The following is a 23,539-nucleotide window of genomic DNA, read 5'->3' on the forward strand; positions in this document are numbered from 1 at the left end:
ACATAACACACGACTCTCAATCTTCCCCTCATTTCAGCTCCTTAAAAGACACATGCGCAGGGTAGGGGCAGACGGAGGCCCCGCGCGTGTCGGGAGCCAAGCCCTCGAGCACCTTAACCCCATGGCTTGCTTTAAACTATGGCTCAGTATTCTGGTTTTTTAACACAAGTATTTTTCAATGACAAACCTAGACAGCATCTTAAAAAGCAGAGACATCACCTTGCCGACAAAGGTCCGTATAGTTAAAGCTATGGTTTTCCCAGTAGTGATGTATGGAAGTGAGAGCTGGACCATAAAGAAGGCTGATCGCCGAAGAATTGATGCTTTTGAATTATGGTGCTGGAGGAGACTCTTGAGAGTCCCATGGACTGCAAGAAGATCAAACCTATCTATTCTGAAGGAAATCAGCCCTGAGTGCTCCCTGGAAGGACAGATCCTGAAACTGAGGCTCCAATACTTTGGCCACCTCATGAGAAGAGAAGAATCCCGGGAAAAGACTCTGATGTTGGGAAAGATGGAGGGCACAAGGAGAAGGGGACGACAGAGGACGAGATGGTTGGACAGTGTTCTCGAAGCTACGAACATGAGTTTGACCAAACTGCGGGAGGCAGTGGAAGACAGGAGTGCCTGGCGTGCTCTGGTCCATGGGGTCACGAAGAGTCGGACATGACTAAACGACTAAACAACAATTTTTAAATATTTTCTTTAACTTATTATATACCATTTCCCAGAAAGCCTTTACCTCTTTCCAAGTCCTTTTTACTGGGTAGAGTGGTGAAGAGATACTAAGGGAAGATAAAAGACCATTTATGTATGCAACAACAGCGGCAAGAATTCTTTTAGCCCCAAAATGGAAACAACAAGAAGTACCAACAAAAGAAGAGGGGCAGATGAAGATGATGGACTGACAGGCGGAGCTGACAGGAAAAACCCGAAACCACCAAGATCAAATATTCCAAAAGGACTGGAGTGAATTTATACGATATCTGAAAGACTACTGTAAGCAGTTAACATCACTAGCAGAGTCGTCTGAAGACTTGTAATGAGAAGTTTTTCTACCTCCCTATTCATTTAAATTTGGAACTATTTTGTAATGAGTGTAATAGTGGCTGGAAAAGATACAAAATGCAATGATATAAAGGTTAACTTTGAAAACCGTGAGGTGGGAGGGAAGGAAGTCTATAGGCTCTAAAGAGCCAGAGAGATAAAGTTTATATTAATGATGTGAATGTTTACACACACACACACACACACACACACACAAGGCCTGAGTAAATCTTCCTCTCCTCCTCCATCTAAAAATATGGAAACTCGGCCGTATACAGTACTGAATACTGTATACAGAAGCCCAGTGTCTCTTTAGCCGCTTGCTTCAGGGAAGAGCTTTCCCGGGTGGCAATAAATTTATTTATCGGGAGGCACACCTCGGTTTTTTTTATTGAAAGCAGCCATCGTTCGGCCGCTGCTCCTTCTTTATGGCAGCACCAGGAAGTTGCTTCCGATCGCTCGCTACCCTCTTTGAATTTAGATATGCTCTTGCAACACACACCACTGTGACAGGAGCCCAAGAAACAGGGAGTTTGGAGGCATAGTTAAACCATGGAACTCGCCGTCGCAGGAGGCAGCGATGGTCCCCATCCCCGCAGACCATAGCTGCCAAGTGGAAGGAAGGAAGGAAGGAAGGAAGGAAGGAAGGAAGGAAGGAAGGAAGGAAGGAAGGAAGGAAGGAAGGAAGGAAGGAAGGAAGGAAGGAAGGAAGGAAGGAAGGAAGGAAGGAAGGAAGGTAGTGGTTGCGCAAATAATCCCTGCATTCTGTGGGAGGAGTGTTGTGCATCCTACTGGTTTTTGTGACAATCAAATTGCCTGATTGCACCTGAAGTGCCTAATTTGCTCGTGTGTGTGTGTGTGTGTGTGTGTGTGTGTGTGTGTGTGTGTGTGAAATAAAATAAAAAGTGGCACCATCTTTCTTTCTCCAGCTTGCAGATTCGCTGGTGCCCACCGAGATGAAGCCGGGGATCTCCTTGGCGACCGTTACGGCTGTTTTGCACACGAAAGACAACAAACATGTGCTTCAGGTAGGGTGTGAATACTGGGGTGCGGGGGGGGGAGCACGGGGGGGGGGAAGCGTACTGGCAGGGGGAGGGTTTGGGTGAAGGCCTCTCCCCGTAGCTCTGATTCCTGGGGTTTCCCAGTTAGTTAACCAGCAGAAGCGCTCACCAAATCCCAGCAAAACCCCTGGGACAAAACATTTCTCTTTTTTGTGTGTGCTGGGGTTCGCAAGAGAAGCTGAACTCCTTAATCAAAATCAATTCCATTTTGGAACAATCAGCAGGCAGCTGAGAAGGATCCTAGGGCTCAAACCTGTTAATTTTTATTGCTGTTTATTTGACTTGTGTTTCTGTGTACACACACACGATAAACAGCTCAGAACTAAGGTAAGCTGAAAGTACCCCCCACCCCCCAAAAAATCTCCACAATGCACAGTTAAAGCAACAACATGGTTATAAAGCGGGAGAAGGCAATGCTTTTTTATGCATCAGACTTCCCCAAACAGGCACCCTCCATATGCTTCAACCATCTCTGAACAGTTTGCAGAATCGTTCTCCCCCCCCCCCATCAAGACGTGACTTGGCATCGGCTGGACTAACTGCCCTTTCTTCCTCTCTGCCCATCTCCTTTTGCAGCTGCCCCCAAAGCCCCCTCAGCCTCAAGGGGGCAAGAAGAGGAAGCGGGTGGCAGATGAAGTTCCGGAGCTGAAACCCGTCAAGCCTTTGCTGAGCGGCTCCATCCCCATGGACCAGCTGGTGCAGACCCTGGAGAAGGTAAGCTGCGGCTGCCTTCGCAGCCAGAGCACTGGGGAGGCTGTTGGCACCCGTCTGCCTCAAGAGACAATGGAGTGCACCTCCGGGGGGCAGGGGGAATCAAACCGCTGTGCCAGCAGCATCAAAGTGACCTCCCTGGGGTGCAAACCTGGGCAGTGTGTCCGGAGGTCCTGAGCTGCCCAGACGACAAGACACACACACACCCCTCGGCATCGCTGATGTTCCGGTAATCCGACATTTCGTCGCTTAAGAGCTTAGTTGTCGAGCTTTGTAGTAAATAATATACAGCAGTATATTATTGGTTCTCAAACGCCTTGGTACTCAAACGCCTTGGTTCCCAAATGCTGAAAACCCAGAAGTAAATGTTCCGGTTTTCGAACGTTTTTCAGAAGTCGAACATCTGATGGGGCTGTTGGCTATTGTTTCCGGGGCGCCTGCACCAATCAGAAGCCGCGCCTTGGTTTTCAAACATTTCGGAAGTCAAACGGAGTTCTGGAACAGATTAAGTTGGAGAACCAAGGTTGTTGTTGTTTAGTCGTTTAGTCGTGTCCGACTCTTCGTGACCAAGGTACCACTGTCCAAGAGAAGACAGTATGTAAACGATTGAAAGCAGGGGTATATCTGTCCCCATCTGCATGTTCCCATCGGGAGGAGCATAGAAAGAGGACATCAGTTTGTTAAGATAAAACCTATTTAGGAAAGAAGCTACTTTTGCCATTTTTATGAACGTTTAGTGTTCGTTGATGGATACTTGCCTTGGTGATACCATCTTGTGTCAATTGCAGTAGTCATTGTATCACCATCCTGTTCATTGTTTTATAAATATAAACGTGGATGGCACTGTGGTCTAAACCACTGAGCCTCTTGAGCTTGCTAATCAGAAGGTCAGTGGTTTGAATCCCCGTTGCTCTGTCCCAGCTCCTGCCAACCTACGGTAGCAGTTTGAAGGCACGCCAGTGCAAGTAGATAAATAGGTACCACTCCGGCAGGAAGGTAAACAGCATTTCTGTGCGCTCTGGTTTCCATCACAATGTCCTTTTGCGTCAGAAGCGGTTCAGTCCTGCCGGCCACATGACCCGGAAGGCTGTCTGTGGACAAACACTGGCTCCCTTGGCCTGAAAGCAAGATGAGCGCCACAACCCCATAGTTGCCTTGGACTGGACTTAACCGTCCAGGGGTCCTTTACCTTTTAAATATAATTCAGGCAAGGGGCGGTCGACCCCTGGACACCTTTGTTCATCCCAAGTCATAGAACTGGAGAGCCCAACCCCTGCAATGCACATCCTCCCATTTGTCACACTGCCTCCGGTTTGCCAGCTGAGCACCTCCCCCTTCCCTTTTCCTCTGCAGCATGGCTTCAGCGACGTGAAGGTGGAGGACACCCCGAAAGGCCACATCGTGCTCTTCCAGGACGTGGAGACCCTCATCCGCATTGAGGACGACTCCACGCATATCATGTGCGAAAGCGACGAGGCGCTCCGGGTGAAGCTGCAGGACCTGGTCCTCAAATTCCTGCAGAAGTTCTGAGGCCTCGGCCTGCCTCAGAGCCCAGCTGCCCCCGCCACTCCCCAGCAGGGACAGAAAAAGGAAGGGGCATCAAAGGGAGAGCTCAGAGAGGCTCGTTTTACAGTGGCAATAAATGGCACAGTACTCCAGAGTGTGGTTGCCGGGACTGCTGTGCCATTTTAAAAACCAGGAATAGTTAAACAGGCACAATTTTTCCACTATCGTGGCACAACGATGGAGGCAGCTGTCCCTTATCCCCACCACCCACCACCCCAAATGCCGACATCACTAGGACATTTTGTAGAATTCCAGCAGGCTGCTTAGCAGACCTCCATGGTCCCCGGTAGAAGTTGGGGGGGGGGGGAAGGAGGCAAAACTTTTGTAAACAAACAAACATGAAGTGCTCATGAACTGCGTTTCCTGTTCCATTCTCCAGAACGTTTAACAGAACACTTTTGGACTGTATACCAAAATACCTGACAGGTACCAGCTTGGCAAAAGTTGAATTAAAGCGTTTTCTCTCCCCACCCCACCCCCTTTTTTTGGTAGGGAGCAGCCCCTATTATTTTTAAATGAAGTATTTTCCTTTAAGATCATTTGTGATGATGTGTTTTGCCACCTGTCAGTTCTCCTTTGTGTTTTCATGTTTGTAATACTGATTGTAATACTCAAAGCAATGCTTTTTTTCTAAAATAAAACCGACAGACCCGGTCATAGTTTATCCCCTTTGTTATGAAAAGAAACCACCACCTTATTGTTGTGGGCATCCAAGACTGCATTGGGCATCAATAAAGGCTTTTCTTAAGGAGTGTGGTCAGATAACCAGCTCGCTGGTCTTTTGAATTATTTGCAGGTCCTTCATGGATCCTGCGTAGTATGTTCACGGGGAGGAAATTCCAAAGGGTTTGGGGGCCACAACAGGAATGGACCTCCTGATAAGACTGCTATGCTTGCTCCTTTCCTCCTGGGCCTGGCCCAGCAGCCTCTCTGCATATCTGGGCTCCAAATGCATAATGAGCTCCCCCAACAAATGAAAAGAGAGACTGTTAAGGAGAGATCAGACCAGAGTGATTGGCGGCTGTGGGAATAGCCAAACCTCGAAGCCACCATCTCATCGGTCTGCCTTGCAAATGGTGACACCTGTCTGAGTCTTGTATTAATCGCCTGCCTAATAGCCTCAGATTTCCCTCTGCCTTATCTATATTTACAATTTCTAATCACAGCCATATTTTACTGCAACCTGCTGTCAAGGCAGCAGCGATCCTTCACTGGTCGACTGCAGAAGTTTTGTTCTGTCAGTAATTGATGGCTTTTGCTTCCCACCACTTTCTTTCCTTCCTGGATGCCATTCATTATTAACTGCAGGGCAAAGAGAGAGAGAGAGAGAGAGAGAGAGAGAGAGAGAGAGAGAGAGAGAGAGAGAGAGAGAGAGAGAGAGAGAGAGAGAGAGAGAGAGAGGTGGGGAGGAATATAATCCAATTAAATTCCAAGTTTTAACAGGCTTATTCCAGAGCTCCTGGGAATTCTGGATTTGTGCACGTTGGTGCTCATTAGCTCTCCCAGACTCCCAGCTGTCACTTCTTTCAAAAAGCAAGGTGCTAGTCCACATGGAACTGAAGGCAACGGTAAAAATATGGAGACAGGTTTGTGCCTGCATGAGTGCTTCCCCGCAATCCATCCTTATATCTTGCTAGGATAGACATGGAAGCAAGAGGTAGGAAAATGTCAATCATAGTTCAGTAGTCTGGAGCCAATATTTTTGCATGTCTGTGACTGGGGAGCACCGTCCTCTTCCAACAGACGAAAAGACAGCATTAAAAATAAAGAGGAGTTTGTGCTCTGGCTCTAGTTTTACATTGTATGGGAAATGTGATTCCTCATCTCCTTTATTAACAAGTAAAAATTGTGCTGAATGTGCCAATATAGTTGATTATCTCGTAACAAGTAGAACTGGACCAGTATTGTAACTTACCATACGGCCTTGGTCCTGTATACCTGAAGGAGCGTCTCCACCCCCACCGTTCAGCCCGGACACTGAGGTCCAGCACCGAGGGCCTTCTGGCGGTTCCCTCCTTACAAGAGGCGAGGTTGCAGGGAACCAGACAGAGGGCCTTCTCGGTGGCAGCACCCACCCTGTGGAATGCCCTTCCATCAGATGTCAAGGAAATAAGCAGCTATCTTAATTTTAAAAGACACCTGAAGGCAGCCCTGTTTAGGGAAGCTTTTAATATTAAATGCTGTATTGTTTTAATATTCGATTGGGAGCCACCCAGAGTGGCTGGGGAGACTCAGCCAGATGGGCGGGGATAATTATTATTATTATTATTATTATTATTATTATTATTATTATTATTTTATTATTATTACAGCACCCCTGAAATGCAGTGCAGTGTTAGTACTATAGGTGGGGCTGGAGGCTGCTTTGCCTTTCCAGCCAATTTAATTTAATTCCACACACAAACACACATATCCCAGCCCAAATCCAGTGTTCAAACAGCACAGACAAGTTGCATATTCCAATATTTTAAAAGAGGAAATGCGTTATGTCCAAACTAAGAGCAGGCATTTGCACAGCTAGTGAACCGTTTCCCGTAATTTGCAAGCCTGTGTTGCCCAGATGCTGAGACTTGGGGTTTTACAAGCTCAGGATGTTGGGGTGGGCTGGACCCTCAAACTGTCAGCTGCTGATCTCTGTGCCTTTGCTCTGCAAAGCGGGAGGGAGAATGATTTGTCGCCCCCCCCCCTCGCCCTGTGCAACCCAGTTTGCATTCCAGTGCTGCAAGGCCTGCAGAGTGAGGCTGGAATCCCAGGCGTGGGAATTGCCTTTTCGGAGCCCGAGAAGAGATGCTGTTTATTCCTCGCCGCAGCCGGCGACACCGGTTCCACGTCCATCACATTTATGCTAAATTGAAATAACACAGATGCAAACAAATTGGAACAGCGAGGGGCCGAAGACCTTCCCTGTGCAGAAACAGCACGCAGAAGCCGATGTCTGAAATCGGGAACAAATTATTCCCCACTGGGGCCCACAGCGAGAACCTGCAATGTGCTGCTCAGTGGGGCACAGAGCAAGTGAGCAGAGGCGCATGGGGGGGGGGCAAGAAAGCTTTCTATTCTCATCCACCCCACTGGCAAGGTTTCTGCCGCCTTCCCCTGCAACACACCACCTCCATTTCTGTATTTTCTTGGGTCCGTGGCCAGAATCTTTAGCTGAACAGAACATTTTCCTTGGTAGTTCCTCCAAGCTGGGGAGTGCGGGATACATTGAATCATAGAATCCTACAGTTTGAAGAGACCACAAGGGCCATCCAGTCCAACCCCCTGCCAAGCAGGAAACACCATCAAAGCATTCTTGACATATGTCTGTCAAGCCTCTGCTTAAAGACCTCCAAAGAAGGAGACTCCACCACACTTCTTGGCAGCAAATTCCACTGTCGAACAGCTCTTACTGTCAGGAAGTTCTTCCTAATTGGTCCTGGCTAAAGCTAGGATTCCCCAACCCATAGCTGTAATTGCAAACGGAGGTGGGAATTAGTTTCTCCGTCTATTTTAGCTGAGAAGGGACGGGAGAGGAGTTTGGTGGCATTAGCTAGGACCAGGCCAGAAGTCCACATAGATGGGGGAAATAAACACTATGCAATATTCTGTTACCGGGCAATCTCAACACCAAGTAAGAAAGAAAATCAGGCTACTAGGCTGATGTCAGTGGAAACAGAAGGCAACTAAATGCAGCGTTCGTTCACAAAGGTGTTGATAACAGACATCTTGGCATCGGTAAGCCAAGTAATGGATTTATTTCCAGTAGAATTAAGGAACTAGGCCACCCAAGGCTCTGCTGCTCAAAAGACAGGGTGGCATATTCAGTGTAATTTAGGGGTATCTCACAGGCTGCCCTTTCACCCCCACAGCAGACTTTTGCTTGCACAACAAAACTTCCCCTTCCTTCTCCCCTGATGGACTCTCAAAATCTGCTGCTGAAGGTTAGGGAGGAGGACTGTCCAGAACAGATTTGGGGGAGAGGAGTGAGAGTAGTCCCATTTCTCTCATTCAGACAAGGTGAAAAATCTCCTCTCTGGCAAGATCAACTTCCTTCGGAATAAAACCACCCGGCCTTTATTTGAAAGCATGAACTATTCTTAACTGGGAGCTGCGTTGCTTAAAATAAACAGTGATAGCTCAAAAACAGCCTCGCCTCGCCCTGCGTTGCTCAAGAGCTCGTGCTCAAATTTGTTTTGACTGCACATAACAAAAAAATCCCCTTCCACGTTAAATATTGTATTAACTAATAGCATCGGATTAAAACCCCAGTCTCACTCTAGAAAGGTGATTTATGATCTGCTTTTCCTTTCATAACAAGTCTGCTCTTATTCAAGGCAGCAGAAGAAGAGGGGTATGCCCTCATAAGGGATGTGGGGTAGAAAATGGGAAGGGAGAGCTGGAGGTGGGGGCAGGGAGAATTCCACCAGACCCATGGCATGGTTGGAAATGGGTCAACCCCTCCTCCCCATTCATCCTGGTCTTTGGCCAGTTCCCGGCCAGTTTATTTGCCAGTCCTCTTGGCAAGTTTATTTTTAAAGGGGGGGCGAGGAGAGAGAGCCAGAGACATTCAATGTGCTAATGTAGAAGTTTCCAAATTCTCCATCCCACACTGACCACTTGAAAATTGCTGAGGGTTTTGGTGGGATACTTGATGTATTTTCTGCCTGTTGAAGTAATTGCAATGAACCGTGCTCTGTGCAGTTTGATCTTTTAATTCTAGCTTCCCATTCACTCCACTCCTTTCAAGTGTCTTCTCCTCTCAAACTTCCCTTCCCTTCTGGGCAGAGGGACACATTCTAAGAACAATGGAGCAGTCCCTGCCCTTGCCGTTGTTCACAGAGATGCCACGGACCACAGTTTGGGAATCCCCCAAATTAATGCATGGATGCATTAATTCCTCAATTGCAGGAAGCAGGTGGCGCTGTGGGTTAAACCACTGAGCCTAGGGCTTGCCAATCAGAAGGTCGGCGGTTTGAATCCCCGTGACAGGGTGAGCTCCCATTGCTCGGTCCCAGCTCCTGCCAACCTAGCAGTTCGAAAGCACGTCAAAGTGCAAGTAGATAAATAGGTACCGCTCCGGTGGAAAGGTAAACAGCGTTTCCGTGCACTGCTCTGGTTCGCCAGAAGCGGCTTAGTCATGCTGGCCACATGACCCGGAAGCTGTACGCTGGCTCCCTCGGCCAATAAAGCGAGATGAGTGCCGCAACCCCAGAGTTCTCCACGAATGGATCTAATGGTCGGGGTCCCGTTACCTTGCTTTCCAACTGTACAACTGATTTAGTGTATCGTCTAGTTTGGCCTGTAGGCAAGACACTGTGCCTCCTTCAGCCTCAGTAGTCCCCCGTCTGGACTAAAGGGATAACATTGGCACCCGTTTCTCTCGGGAAACTATGGAGGAGGGTGCTTTTGCAGGTGAAGTCACACGGCTGGAGAGTCACAGGGCCTTGCTGTAGCTGTAGGGACCGATACAGGAGAGACATGTTTTGTTGCAGCTGGGGCAGATGGAGGAGTCCGGTTGTGCTGCTGCAGATCCACCAGGCCGATTCTTCTCTCTGCTCTCCTCCCAGCAGTCATTCCTAGTCTGACCTGACTGCCTGTCTCCAGGCACTGTGGTCATCTGCAAGAGATGCTCCCCTAGCTTACAGGGGGGTTCTGGGGGGAAATTAAGAGCTTTGAACATTTGAAAGCATGATACTGAATGTTCAGTAGCATTACTGCCTGCCTGAATGATAACTTCAAAATAGTCCCAGTAACCTGTGATACCAATAACCTGTGATAAATCTGCTTGGAAAAACTTAAAAATCTCCTTCTTATATCTCACTGATGCCAACTGCTTTCACTGTTACTGTTAATTTACGAAGAACTCTTGCAATGTGGTAGATAATCGATCAACGTAAAAAGTGAGCACCACTCAGAGGAAACCGCAATGAAAGGTTGCAAGGCCACCTTATCTGTATGAAATACCAGATTGGGGGAGTCACAATGCAGTGTTGCTAACTGAGAGTGTTGCTTCAGAGACATTGCAGTGACTGAAGATGCGGTCCTAGACATCAGCCATCAAGGAGCGCAGTTGGGGTGTTCAGAAAGTGCTGTGGGTCGCCAGTCACACAATGTGCTGTGGGTTGCCAGTCACACAATGATGGCCGTGTGGACTTGACTGTAACACAAAACGGCTGCCGTGAGGGTGTGGACTGACACCATATGGCTGCTGGTGTGGGCTGGGGTGGCATAATACAAAACGGCTCCCACTGCGCTCACTGGGAGAGAGATGCTCTTTGAACCTCTTTGCCATCTTCACATATCTGATAGGACTGTCCCATGGAAGAGGGAGCAAGCTTGTTTTCTGATGCTCTAAGCCAGGCATCCCCAAACTTCGGCCCTCCAGATGTTTTGAACTACAATCCCCATCATCCCGGACCACTGGTCCTATTAACTAGGGATCATGGGAGTTGTAGGCCTAAACATCTGGAGGGCCGCAGTTTGGGGATGCCTGCTCTAAGCCAATGGGTTCAAGTTGTAAGAAAGGAGGTTCCAACTCAGCCGTGGGGATAATTTCCTGACAGTGAGAGCCGTTCAACAGCGGAAGAGACCTCCCCCAAGAGGTGGTGGACTCTCTCCTCCATTGGAGATTTTTAAGCAGATATTGGATGGCCAATATCCGGGATTTGTGAGCTGCAAGTGCTGTGTTGCAGCAATCTATCCCTACCTGATAGATGGTAGGGACGTGGGTGGCACTGTGGTCGAAACCACTGAGCCTCTTGGGCTTGCTGATCAGAAGGTTGGCAGTTCGAATCACCGCGACGGGGTGAGCTCCCGTAGCTCTGTCCCAGCTCCTGCCAACCCAGCAGTTCGAAAGCACACCAGTGCAAATAGATAAATAGGTACCGCTGTGGCAGGAAGGTAAACAGCATTTCCGTGCGCTCTGGTTTCAGTCACGGTGTTCCGTTGTGCCAGAAGCGGTTTAGTCCTGCTGGCCACATGACCCAGAAAACTATCTGTGGGCAAACGCCGGCTCCCTCGGCCTGAAAGCAAGATGAGTGCCGCAACCCCATAGATGCCTTTGACTGGACTTAACCATCCAGGGGTCCTTGAGCTTTTCTTTTGTACCATTGCTTCTGGCCCCACCATCCCATGAAACATGGCCCTTGGAAGCTTGCTCAGAAGGCAATGCGGCCCTCAGGCTGGAAATTCCCCACCCCACCCTGCCTTACCCTGGCTACCTTCCCTGGATCTTTTTGGCATTTGGCTTTTCTTTAGGATGGTTGTTTTTCATTCATACAGCAATCAAGCACCGCAACCCCATAGTCGCCTTTGACTGAACTTAACCGTCCAGGGGTCCTTTACCTTTTACCTGTTGAGAACAGATGGGAGGGTAGGCATCCAGTCCTGGCATCCCATGAAAGGTGGCCAGGTTTATGGGGTGCACGTTCAATACAGAGGAGGATGAGCTGGTGCCAAGCAGGGAGTGAGCAGGGAGAGAAAAAGGTCTCCTGCAACAGTGGATTTTGGAGGGGATGTTTGTAGAGCGTTTCTGAGGCCTTGGTGTTGGCAGGTACATGGGGGGCCCATGGGCACTGCGTTGGCAAACCCTGCTAAGCAGCCTATGCTATAAATACACACTGCACAGAACACTAACTTCTCCAGGTGTAAGCCCCATTGATCTCAGCGGGCTTGTCTCTGCGCAGGCAATTGTGCCGTGAAAAGCCTTTTCAGAGACGAGAGCTTTACGACCCACAACTGACGCATTCCTCTTCTCTCTGCTTTCCTTTTTTGTCCTCGGCAACTTAGCAAGGAAGAGCTGGAGTCAAAAGCCCACTGCTATGCCAATCTCGGTGCAGGGAGATACAAATCGCTGGAAACCTTTTGAAAACTGTTTAGCTGGGGGGGGAGGAGGGCGGAGGGGGGAGAACGAGCTGGACTGCTGAGACCACATGAACAGATAAGGTTGACAAAAAGCCGTTTGGGGCGAACTGCAAATTAACCTCAATTTCCTCGAAGGCAATAAAGATTGTAATGCAGTAATGACATTGCCTATTAGAAAGAGGCAACTTTTGCTCCTAGGTGAGCCCATATTGTGAAACTCATTTATTCAGGTATGGGAGTTTTCCTAGAAACTGGCCACACATCATTTATTGCATGCATCCAATCATTTTGCATGTCTATCTTCTTACTTGATGGTTCCCAAAGTGGGGGGGGATTTCCAGGGGAGGGTGCTAAGAGGAAGGGCTGTGCTAGAAGTGTAAATGGCTATCAGTCTTTGAAAAGCTGGTATAACTGGATGGTTCAAGTTGATCAGTTTTGTCGAATTAAACCAAATAATTTTAATAGGATTTAGAGTAAATGTGCAACGAATGCTTACTATTCTGAATTTTATTGCGGGCGCTTCCGTGCAAGCTGCTACTCTGAATAACGCTTCACACAGGATTGGGGCCCTTGGGGATCACCAAGGGAGACAGGCCCCCAAAGACGTTTGGAGATCATTATTCTAACCCCTTAGTGAAAGGAAGTAGAGATTGCAACACCCCTCGGTGCCAACGCTTGTCCCCCTTCTGAAAGGTGGCAAAGAGTCTCGAGACGCATTCAAGTTAAACTGAGTTTATTTCACCCTTTTACAAAATCCAACATATGAACAATTGTGCTCGTGTCAAGGTTTTAGATCCCGCCCCCTCCCGCCTCCCACTTTTTGCTTTCCCGCCTTTTAAAATTTGGTGCTCACAGAGCTTTTAAAACACATTCATAGTGGCAAGGAATTGAGGGCCCGCCTTGGCTGTTGCGCTGGGCGGGGGAGAGCAGAGGAAATAAAGTCGAGCAGCTGCACCCGGTTGCAGAAGATGCCAGAATGCCTTGAATGAGGAAGCCCCCCCCCTCTTCACGCAGACCCCACCTTTTCCTATCTCCTCAAAGAAATGAAAAAGGGCCGCCATTTTGAGCAGCGGAGGAAGGCGGCCTCTTAGGAGGAATGGCACCAACACAGGTGTCCAAGGTCTGGCAAAAGCCACTGAAATGCCTCCAGATGAAAGGGAGTTTCTCTCACCTAACCACTACCTTCTTCTGCTGCAGGACCTGGGTTCCAATCAGCCTGAGGGATGGGTCCAATAATCGACCAGCTCCTTTTCCCAGCAGGAAAAAAACAAACCTAGCACGACATGGAGAGGGCAGCACGGCAAGGCTCTACCTTGGCCTGCTAAGGTTATCTTTTTAAAAATCTCCATTTGGCATGATCGCAACATTGAAGGGGGCGATTAAAAACAGCCCCCGTTATTTTAAGAAGCCCAAAGTGCATGTGTGTGTGTATGTGTGTGGTTTTATTTTTTTAAAAAAACACCTGGTCGTATTTCAAAAAGAGTGAGTGCTTGCATGTGTTTGAACTGTGCATTGTGGTTCTAATCTGGGTTTCCACACATCGAACGGAGGTCAGAAAACACCGCAGGGGGAGCAGGATGGAGAGCAGCCTGTGCCTTTTTTGGGAGGGGGGGGTTCCAAGTTGGGTAAGCTCCAACCAGCACAGCAGAGGAGGAGGAGGAGGAGGAGGAGGAGGAACCATGTAAACACATTTTTGAGTGGATGCTCAAAACCTAGCTTGGCACCTTACAGAGGTTTAAATGCATTGAGGAAAACAGAAGGGGCGATGCTTATCATGGACGAGGAGAGATGAAGTTCCTTTCATGTCACTTTCCCATCCACCAGATCAAGCATCCCCAAACTCGGCCCTCCAGATGTTTTGGGACTACAATCCCCACCATCCCTGACCACTGGTCCTGTCAGCTACGGTAGGGATGATGGGAGTTGTAGTCCCCAAACATCTGGAGGGCCGAGTTTGGGGGTGCCTGCACTAGACGGAGAGACCATCTGCACATGGCCTCCTTTTAAGCCTTGCGCACCCAACAGAGGAGGCCTGTATATGTTGTGGACACACGAGGGAGGCTGATCACCCTGGAGACTCCGACACTTTATGTACCACCGTCTCTTTTGCCCTGGCCGAGGATTAATCATTCATCCAGGCAGGGAGCAGAGTATGGGGAGAACACGACTAGTGGGACGGGGGCTGCCTAAGGAGAACCCGCTTCCGTTGGGACAGCCCTTTTGTTTCCCTCGCTGCATTTCACCTCGCATGGCGACAGTCTGCATTATTGGGTTACCGGGTGAAAAAGAGAGACTCTCCTTTTGAAAATGCGACTGCCAGCAAGAGAGAGAATTGCAGGCCCTGCAGACTATCCAAAAAAGGACGGAGAGGTCTGTAAACATTCATGAGTCGCAGCCATCAAACATGCCAGCGAGCGAATGCGCTTCCTGCCCAAATGGGGCAGAGGGAGCCCCCCACCTTCCACCTGCATTTTCACAAGAGGGTGATGGTGACCTTTTAGCAGTGCAGAGCTCCAGCCAGTACCCATGACATGCAAGAAGCAGGACACCAGGACAGGAATCGCAGTGGGAGAATATATCAACGGGACGGCCAACCTTTGCAGATGCTACAGGAAGGAGGCTATTTCAACACCGCCTTTCTATAAATAAAAAGGGGAAGGGGAATCTAAATTGCAGCCGGGGTGAGGGGCAGCAAGTTGCTCCACACAATCTTTTGCAGTTTTGCAAAGACTGCACACAATGGCCTACTTTGCCAATGTGATGTCGAAGAGAGAGCCTTTCGAGAAACGGCACCCTGAGGAACCAAAACTCTGTGCAGAAGTAGCTTGAAAGCAGGGGGGGGGGGCCGCAGAGACGGCCTGCACTCTTTAGAACAATAATATTAATTTGCGTGCAGTTTCCTGTGGGGTCCAGCGCTTCTGGGGAGTAGACCACTCGCCTGTCGCTCTCCAGCAGCTGCTGGTACCCCAGTCCCAAGAGCCATAGGGGGGGGGGAAGCACAGAAAGGGGTGAGGACAAGCAGGGGCAGTTTGAGGCATCGGGGCCGAGAGAGCTGTTGAGACCAGGCATGATTGCTTGACAGAGGATGGATTTAGGGTACATACACTTCATGATACAGCACCTTTCATCCGGAACACACCACAGACCCGTTACGGGGGGGGGGGAGTGCGTCTTGTTGAAGAATCCCTAAGAGGCCACATCAAATGAGTTTTTAAAACCGCACTCCCAAGCAGAGCCCAGCCCCGTCACCCTGGCGTGGTGGCCCTTGCCTGCAGCATGGAAACTTCCCGCGCTGCACAAGCAATGCTTAAATTAAGACCTTTGAGCTTCCGCAAAGGGAGGTGGGGCGCTCATGCGATGCCCCCACGTGGCACAGAGAGAAGCAGCGGCAAAAGGGCACCTGAGGACTTTCCCGCCCGGTGGCTAGGTGGGTGTGTCGAGAGGCCACCTCAAAAAAAGGGTGCTGCGGCAGGATCCTTTAGCGCAGGCGGGAGGAGAGGTGAAGGCAGCATTTTTCAACAGAAAGGGATCCTTGGTTTCCTCCGGGAAATCCCAAGCCGGTCTTATTGAGAAGCAAACGGACTGAGGCCTCAGGTGGCCAAGTCTTCCCTCCTTGAGAACAAGAAAGAAATCTGGGATGTTGGCCGGGGTGGGCAAGAGGGCGTGGGGCGCAGCTTCCTGGGGCCTCTGCTTCTCCCCAAGCAACATCACGGCAGGGGATGAAACGAACATGAAATATCCCCTCCCTCCCTCCCAGCAGCCCCCTCCCACCTTCTGGAAAAAAAATAGAAAGCCTTACGTAAGGCATATCTAAAACACTTCCATTTTAAATAATAATTAATATTTTTAAAACCCCAGTTTTTCCCCTTGGCTAACCCACTACCTGGGGGACTAACCAGTCTCACTTTTTCCTTTTTCCTCAGTACACGATACCAAGCAAAAGTCTTTAATGGGTGGTGCCCCACGGCATACCGTCCCCGTGGGGCTGGCACAGGATGCGGGAGCCACCACTGTGTCCGTCTCCTTAGGCAGAAAGAGGCGCCTGTCCCAGGGGATGAGGAGGAGCAGCAGCAGCAGCAGGAGGAGGAGGAGGAGGAAGAGAAGCCCCTCCATGCCTCCCTCCTCGCCTCCGGTCTCCGGTTCCAGAAGTCCACAGCCAATGCACACACAGACGCGTCTCCATGCGCGCCTAGATGAACTTGAAGCACTTTGTCTTGTCGTGGGGCAGCCTCGTCTTGAAGAGGACAGAGTCCACCCGGAACTGGGTGTAGAGCAAGGGCATGTAGCCGTAGACTTTGACAAAGAAGTTGATGCATTTGTGCCGCTCGTGGAAGTGGGAGTCGTCGTGGGAGAGGGCCTGGGGGCAGCCGGGGCAGCGGAAGGTCCAGCGGGACGTCACCTGCAAACAGGAGGAGGGCAAGGGAAGGCCGTCAGCAGGGAGGAGGAGTCCCCCGAGCCCCTCCAAGAGGAGTCAGCAGCCCAAAGTCGTGTGCTGGGCTGAGGGTGCTCAGCCAGGGTCCCTACCAGAGTGGAGTGGACTGGCAGACAAAACTATGATGGGCTATGCAGAGGTGGCAAGAATGACTGGGGAAACCAGAAAGCAGGGGGATCAAAACTTCAGCAAAGAATGGGAGAGATTCACATGAGATTTGACAGACCACTGTAAACATCTGAAATCTTTGGCAGGTCTTAAAGAACTCTTGTAGCGTTACATAGACTTTGGATACAACGGGGGAATGAAAAATTAGGAGCATTTATAGTATGCAGCTGAAAAGATTAACTAATGAACCCACAGAGGGGAGGGAAGAAGTCTAGAGATTTCGGAAGAATCATGTATAATTCTTACTACTTGTGATTTTGAGTGTGAATGAATTTGTAAAACCGAATAAAAATTATTATTATTATTATTATTATTATTATTATTATTATTATTATTATTAAAAAAGGATGTTCAAGCAGAAGCTGAGCCTACAAGCCACCCTCTCCCGGATCGCCCCGGCTTCCTATCACCTTCCAAACAGCCCTGGTATCCATGTTGACCTGGGGGAAGTTCTGGGTTGGGAACAAGGAGCTACCCAAGGCCCACTCAAGGTCTTGTGATGAGTGCCCAGTGGAATCACGTTAGGTAGTGCAGTTAAACCTGTGGAACTCACTGTCACAGGAGACAGTGATGCCCACCAACCTAGGAAGCAAATTCGTAGAGGAGGCAAGGGCTACTGAGAGCTGCTAGCCAGGATGACTGTGCTCTGCTGCCCTCCAGAGTCGGAGGCAGCGATGCTTCTGAATCCCCACTGGTGGAAACCACTTGTGCTCAAATCCTGCTTATGGGTTTCCCACCGAGTGAATCTGATTGGCCATTGTGAGAACAAGATGCTGGACTAGATGGGCCACGGGCCTGATCCAGACTGGCTCTTCTTATGTCTGTTATGTCTGTGCCCTGGAAGGCAGACACATTCCCCTTCCTTTCCTGATGTAGGAGCGCAACCTCTCTTTTTCTGAAACTGACTGTCTCTAGGGATGGGAGGGAGGGGCAGTGGCTTTGAGCTGCTGGAGAGAGATGGGGGAGAGAGGTGGCCAGCAGCTCTATGACCCCCCCTCCAGCTTTCTCTGCCTGCCCTCCAGGGGAGTGTCAGAGTTGCCAAGGATCTTGCCCCAAGTGCAGAGGGGATGAACAAAACATGCGCTCAAGACTCTTGGGAACCCAGTGGAGTCATCGGCTCTGCCTGCAGGCTGGCCTTTCTGCTCTCTCGATCTGGTATCCTCCCTGTTGCCTTCGATGCTGTGACAATTCTGGTTTCTGGAAACTATGCACTTCACTAGGGCACCTCCCCAAGGGTGGGCACACCCAGCTACACCAACTGAGGCTGAGGCCAAGGAGTGGCGGGGAGGGAGAGGGAGGCCATGTGCCCACCTCCTCTGGATCCCTCGCGGCGACTCCGGGAAGTCAAAGGCTTGCTGTGCCCGCGCGCCAAGCAGCTGCCCTTATCCGCAAAGGCTCGTTTTAATGAAGAGACACATTAGGCCTGGCAGGGACCTCAGCAGGTCGGCTTCAGCTAGAAGCCTCCTCCCTCTTCCTCGTGCCCACTCTGGCCGCTAAAGCAGAGCCAAAAGGTCAAAGCAATTACTAACAGCCGCTGATGGACTTTGCTCCAGAGAAATACCAGCTAATGACGGTGCCAAATTAAAGGGGCTCTGGAGACCTGTCCTAGCCCTTACGCAGTGGGTACCCTGACCCCTATGCCAAGGGCTGGTCCCATCTCAAGTAATACTCCAAGGAATTGTGCAAGTCAGTAAGATCCACTCCTTCTTTTGCATGGGGAACACCACAACTTTGCATGTTGTAGAATGCTTCCAAAACATTCAAAGCACCCCCTGTGCGTTGTCTAAAATCCGAGGACTTTTGGCTCTGACAACCAAACGAGCTTCCCTTGCCAAAGGTATCTGAATGGAGACCTTTCTCGTCTCGCTGGGCCTAAAGCCACACACACCTTGTCCCCGTGCTGTTGGAAGAGCCATTTCAAGGAATGCCAGTGTCTTCTCCTTCTGGGGTGTCTGGAGCCTATTCGTGCCTTGAAACAACTGCAGGTGAGATCTAGCAGAATACCTAAAAGATCACCTTACTCCTTCTATGCACTACCAATTGCTGTGCATACAACCTGTACGAGACGGCCTCCTGAAGATGTCACCCCATTAGGAGGTTCATTCTGCTGCACAATGCAGGAATCGGGCCTTTAGTGTGGTGGCCCCTGACCTGGCCCATAGGTAACTCCTACACTATCTCTCCGGCACCTGCTGAAGACTGCCAAAGTGTTTTAAGCAGATATTTTCTTTACCCGCACTGGAGCAGATCCTGTATTTATATGCTGCTTTCTAATTGCTGTTGTCTTTACTGTTAATTGCTTTGTGGTGTTTCATGGGAAGCGGCTCCTAAATTAAATTAATAATACAAAATACAGGATTTCCTAAGTCGCGGAGTGGTTCTCAATCCTGGGGGGTCTCTACTTCTGATTCTTTTGCCCACATCCCAGGGCCAGTTTGACAGGCCTGGTCTAGATCATACAGGTGAAACTCGGAAAATTAGAATATCGTCGCAAAGTGCATTTATTTCAGTAACGCAACTTAAAAGGTGAAACCAATATATGAGATAGATGCATGACATGCAAAGCAAGCTATGTCAAGCCTTTAATAATAATTTATTATAAAATTATAAAAATTTATTATTTATACCCCGCCCATCTGGCCGGGTTCCCCCAGCCACTCTGGGCGGCTTCCAACAAAACAGAAATTCTAAAATACAGAAATCCATCAAACATTAAAATACAGAAATCCATCACATATTAAAAGCTTCCCTAAACAGGGCTGCCTTGAGATGCCTTCTAAAGGTCTGGTAATTGTTGTTCTCTTTGACCTCTAGTGGGAGGGCATTCCACAGGGTGGGTGCCACTTTATTTGTTGTAATTGTAATTATTTGTCGTTAGGCGGGTCAATTATAAATGGAATGTAATTAATGAAATGTAACAGCGATGTTTATTTTTGTTTTATTGTGCTATTTGTTTTATTACTGTGGAATTTCCAAAAGAAAGCCTTTGTAAAAAATTAAAAGAAAAAAATGATAATAAGTTGCATTACTGAAATAAATGCACTTTTCGACGATATTCTAATTTTCCGAGTTTCACCTGTACTGTATCAAACCCAAAGGGAAAGAGAAAACAGCAGTGAAAACGGGCTTGGGTGTGTGTGTGAGAGAGTGTGTGTCTGTTTATATATAGGGGAAGTTTTTTACTTGATGAGAAGTTTCTTCCACTTGACCTAACAGTTTACTTGATTAAATGCTGCAATCCATTGTTCAGAGGCATGCCCTGGTAGCTCAGGAAAGACAAATAAGTTTGCCCTAGCAAAAAAACAAAGAAAGAGGAAACGGTCCCCTCAAGTCCCCCGCCAAGCAATTACCTTGATAGGAGGCTTCCTGGTGATATGAGAGACCAGGAAGTTCATAGCGATATCCTCACAGTTGATGTATTCATCTACCATGTCTCGGATGGCCTGGGGCATCACATAGGAATACAGGTAGGCATAGTACTGCAGGTGAAAGGGGGGGAGGGAGGGAGGGAAGGAGAATGGGAAAACATCAGAAAATGGCCAAGACACCCCCCCCCACACACACAAATGCCACTGATTTACCATAGCTGAGTCCAAAAATACACACCTTGCGAAAAAGAGAACAGTATTGTGCAGGTGAAATGGACCCAATATAACACAACTGCATGTTCTATTTCATTTTCACCTCTGCTTCTCTGCCTCAGAAGAACCACATTGGATCTGGGTCTAAGCCAGGGATGGGGATGCTCTGGAACTCCAGATGTTCCTGCACTCCAACTACCATCATCTCTGGATATTGGCCATGCTGGCTGAGGATGATGGGAGTTGGAGTCCAACAGCATCTGTGCCCCGTTCTAGGTCCAAACTACTTCCACTGGCTCTCTAACTGCCCACCTTGACAAGTCCATTTGCACTGAAAAGCCAGCCCGATATTGGTTCCACCCGCTAGATCACGAGTTTCTGCACCCCTTCCCTCTACTTTGCCTAAAAGGACAATATCTCAGCCCTGTACTGTATATTTCTGTTTTCTCCATCCTCCCCAAACAGGTGGAAGGACAGGACAGCTTGAGTTTGGCTCCTGGCTCCTGTGGATGTGGCCTGTGAGAATAACAGCTCCCTCTGCCCGCCAGGAAGAGGCAGGTTGGCAAAGGAAGCTCCAGAAGGGACAGAGAACACGAGAATTGGGGTGCTTTTCTTGTGGGGGCTTTTTTTGCAACTCCCCTTTTTATAAAAATATGTGAGCTGAGAGCCACTCCCAGCAACTGGGGTCCCCCCTCCCTTACCTTGTGGAAGAAGGCAGCGCCCGTCAGCACCATGGAGAGCTCACAGGAGTAGTTGGAGTTGTAGAGCCAGGATTGATGAGGGATGTCCCACGCGTGGTAGCGCCCAGGGAAGCCGACAATGCGGTCCCTGGCTTCTCTCCAGACCCTGAAGATGCAAAGTGGGAAGGGAAGAGATGCAACAAGCCGGACAGACTGGGGAGAAAGAGGGCCGCTCAGCCCACACAAGCGGCCCTCTCATCAAGCGGACGGCGGCTGATTCATACATTGTTTTAGGCGGACATCACAGGGCATTCACTGTTAAGCTGGGCGGCAAATATTCAGCAAAGAAAATGGGCAACACTAAGAACAGAGGCTGACTGTAATGCAAAGCTTTCCCCACACCCAGAGGACTCCCCCACTTTCTTTTTGACTTTTAACATCCAGCTTTTTCTTGGTTTCTACCCTTTTCTTCAGCAAACACACACACATTTTGATTCTTATTGTAATGATAATAGAAACAGCTCGTCCTTCCTAAAGTTACTGGTAGGGCGAGGGCAGGACTGCGAATCACAGCCACTTTCTTGGAGAAAATAAGGAAAAGTTGGATTTCAGGGTAGCAAACCAGAGCTTTAGCTTACAGAGCCGCGCATTTCACAAAATGATCCTGCTGCTATTTTACCTCGTATGGCCGTTACATTTTACCCTCCAGGAAGCTCAAGGTGGTGCACACGGTCTATATATCTCCCGCTTGGACTACTGCAATGCGCTCTACATGGGGCTTCCTTTGAAGGTGACCTAGCCCAACCCCCTGCAATGCAGGAATTTAAACTAAAGCGTCTGTGACAGATGGCCAGGCAAACTCTGCTTAAAAACCTCCAAGGAAGGAGAGTCCATGGATCGACATGGGGATTCCGTGCTCTCTTTTTTGCGGCACCATTTTTTCCCTCGTCGTAGGGACCGACTTCTTTTGCCGGGGAGTGGACCAGACCGGCCTCAAAAAACGTTGCCGACCCCTGGACTAGATGACTCTTGGGGTCCCTTCCAATTCTACAATTCTATGGTTCTATGCACACACACAGCTTTGATGATTATCTGAAGTGAAGCCCATATCTCAAAAGAAAATAGAAAAATTCCTTCCAGTAGCACCTTAGAGACCAACTAAGTTTGTCATTGGTATGAGCTTTCGTGTGCATGCACACTTCTTCAGATACCGTATCTCAAGTGAGGTCCACGTTGATCATCTGACCGGGGCCATATATGGCTATACAGGCCTCTCCTCATCCTCTTAAAAACAAGATTTATAGAGGAAAAAGCAAATCCCGCCATCTCTCCCTGTCTCTTCCCCCCACCGACTCCTGCCGCAATGCCAGCTTCATACATGTGGTTGGGGCTTATTCCCCTTCCTACAAAAACACTCCCAAGACTCGTCACGTTGTGCTGGCAAGGAGCAGTCCCACTTGCACTGCTATTATAAATAGAGGTACGTTTCTAAAAATAAGGATTTGTTGCAGCCAAGCATCTGCGTGCAGTGGGAATTTAGAGCAAATGCTGAGAAATAAGACCCCGCAGCTCATTTTTCCTGAAGATATCCTCTCGTGCAGATAGGGAGAATAAGATCCATGAACAAGACGCAGTTTCCCTTGTTGGGGGGCATGCAGGAGACCAGAGCTCCTCGGGAAAGGTGGAGGAGAGGATAGAGACCCTTTGGGCCACTGCGCAAAAACAGTCTCTCTCACATGCAAACTGAGAGGGAAGTAGAAGTTAGAACTCAAAGCAGAAAGGACTGCGTAATTATGCAAGTGGAAGGGAGGAAAACCACCCTTGTTTGGTGCTTGTTTGACCACAAAGTGCCCAGTGGTTGCTAAAATGGTTGGTACGCCCTTGGGGGGGGGGTTTCCAGGGGGGCACTAAGAGGCAAGAGGGAAGCAGAGGGAGATTAGAGGTGTAAATGGCTTTCAGGCTTTGAAAAGCTGGTATCACTGGATCAAATTCATCAGTTTTATTTCACCTAAACATTTTTCATAGGATTTTGAACAGGTGTAGGCAAACTCGGCCCTCCAGATGTTTTGGTACTACAACTCCCATCATCCCTAGCTAACAGGACCAGTGGTCAGGGATGATGGGAGTTGTAGTCCCAAAACATCTGGAGGGCTGAATTTGCCTATGCCTGATTTTGAATAAAGGTGCAACCAGTTGTTACCATTTTGGATTTTATTGCATTCTCTTTCTCTGTTCAAACCACTGCTCTGAATAATGTTTTCTACAGGGGAGGCACTGAGAATGAGATAACGAAACCAAGGTGGTGGGGACCTGAAAATGCTCGGGAACCACTGGGTTAGCTGAGTTGGGCTTGATGGAGAGAGGCAACAGCGAATGGCCCCGATGGAATGGGAAGGAAGGGAAGAGGCTGCTGGGCCTCTTGGCAGGATCCATCCCTTGCCTGTTAAA

The 23,539-nt window shown here is 49.0% G+C and overlaps 2 protein-coding genes across 7 annotated transcripts in view; one reads left to right on the forward strand and one right to left on the reverse strand.

The window, feature by feature from the left end:
• INTS9 (integrator complex subunit 9) overlaps nucleotides 1-5,049 on the forward strand; it is a 61,661-nt gene extending 56,612 nt beyond the window's left edge. For both annotated transcript variants that reach the window (XM_035110854.3, XM_035110856.3), the window contains exons 15-17: nucleotides 1,977-2,075; nucleotides 2,685-2,822; nucleotides 4,173-5,049. In XM_035110854.3, the coding sequence (XP_034966745.3) occupies nucleotides 1,977-2,075; nucleotides 2,685-2,822; nucleotides 4,173-4,349 (414 nt within the window). In that variant the 3' untranslated portion in view covers nucleotides 4,350-5,049. The remainder of the gene's footprint in view (nucleotides 1-1,976; nucleotides 2,076-2,684; nucleotides 2,823-4,172) is intronic.
• A 7,897-nt stretch (nucleotides 5,050-12,946) lies between these two features.
• Nucleotides 12,947-23,539, reverse strand: part of EXTL3 (exostosin like glycosyltransferase 3) — a 156,936-nt gene continuing 146,343 nt past the window's right edge. For all 5 annotated transcript variants that reach the window (XM_035110850.3, XM_088666954.1, XM_035110849.3 and 2 more), the window contains 3 exons: nucleotides 21,113-21,257; nucleotides 20,181-20,309; nucleotides 12,947-16,629 (listed from right to left, as the gene is read on the reverse strand). In XM_035110850.3, the coding sequence (XP_034966741.3) occupies nucleotides 16,420-16,629; nucleotides 20,181-20,309; nucleotides 21,113-21,257 (484 nt within the window). In that variant the 3' untranslated portion in view covers nucleotides 12,947-16,419. The remainder of the gene's footprint in view (nucleotides 16,630-20,180; nucleotides 20,310-21,112; nucleotides 21,258-23,539) is intronic.

Source organism: Zootoca vivipara, chromosome 3, assembly GCF_965207765.1.
Source record: "Zootoca vivipara chromosome 3, rZooViv2.hap1.1, whole genome shotgun sequence".
Classification (NCBI taxonomy): domain Eukaryota; kingdom Metazoa; phylum Chordata; class Lepidosauria; order Squamata; family Lacertidae; genus Zootoca; species Zootoca vivipara.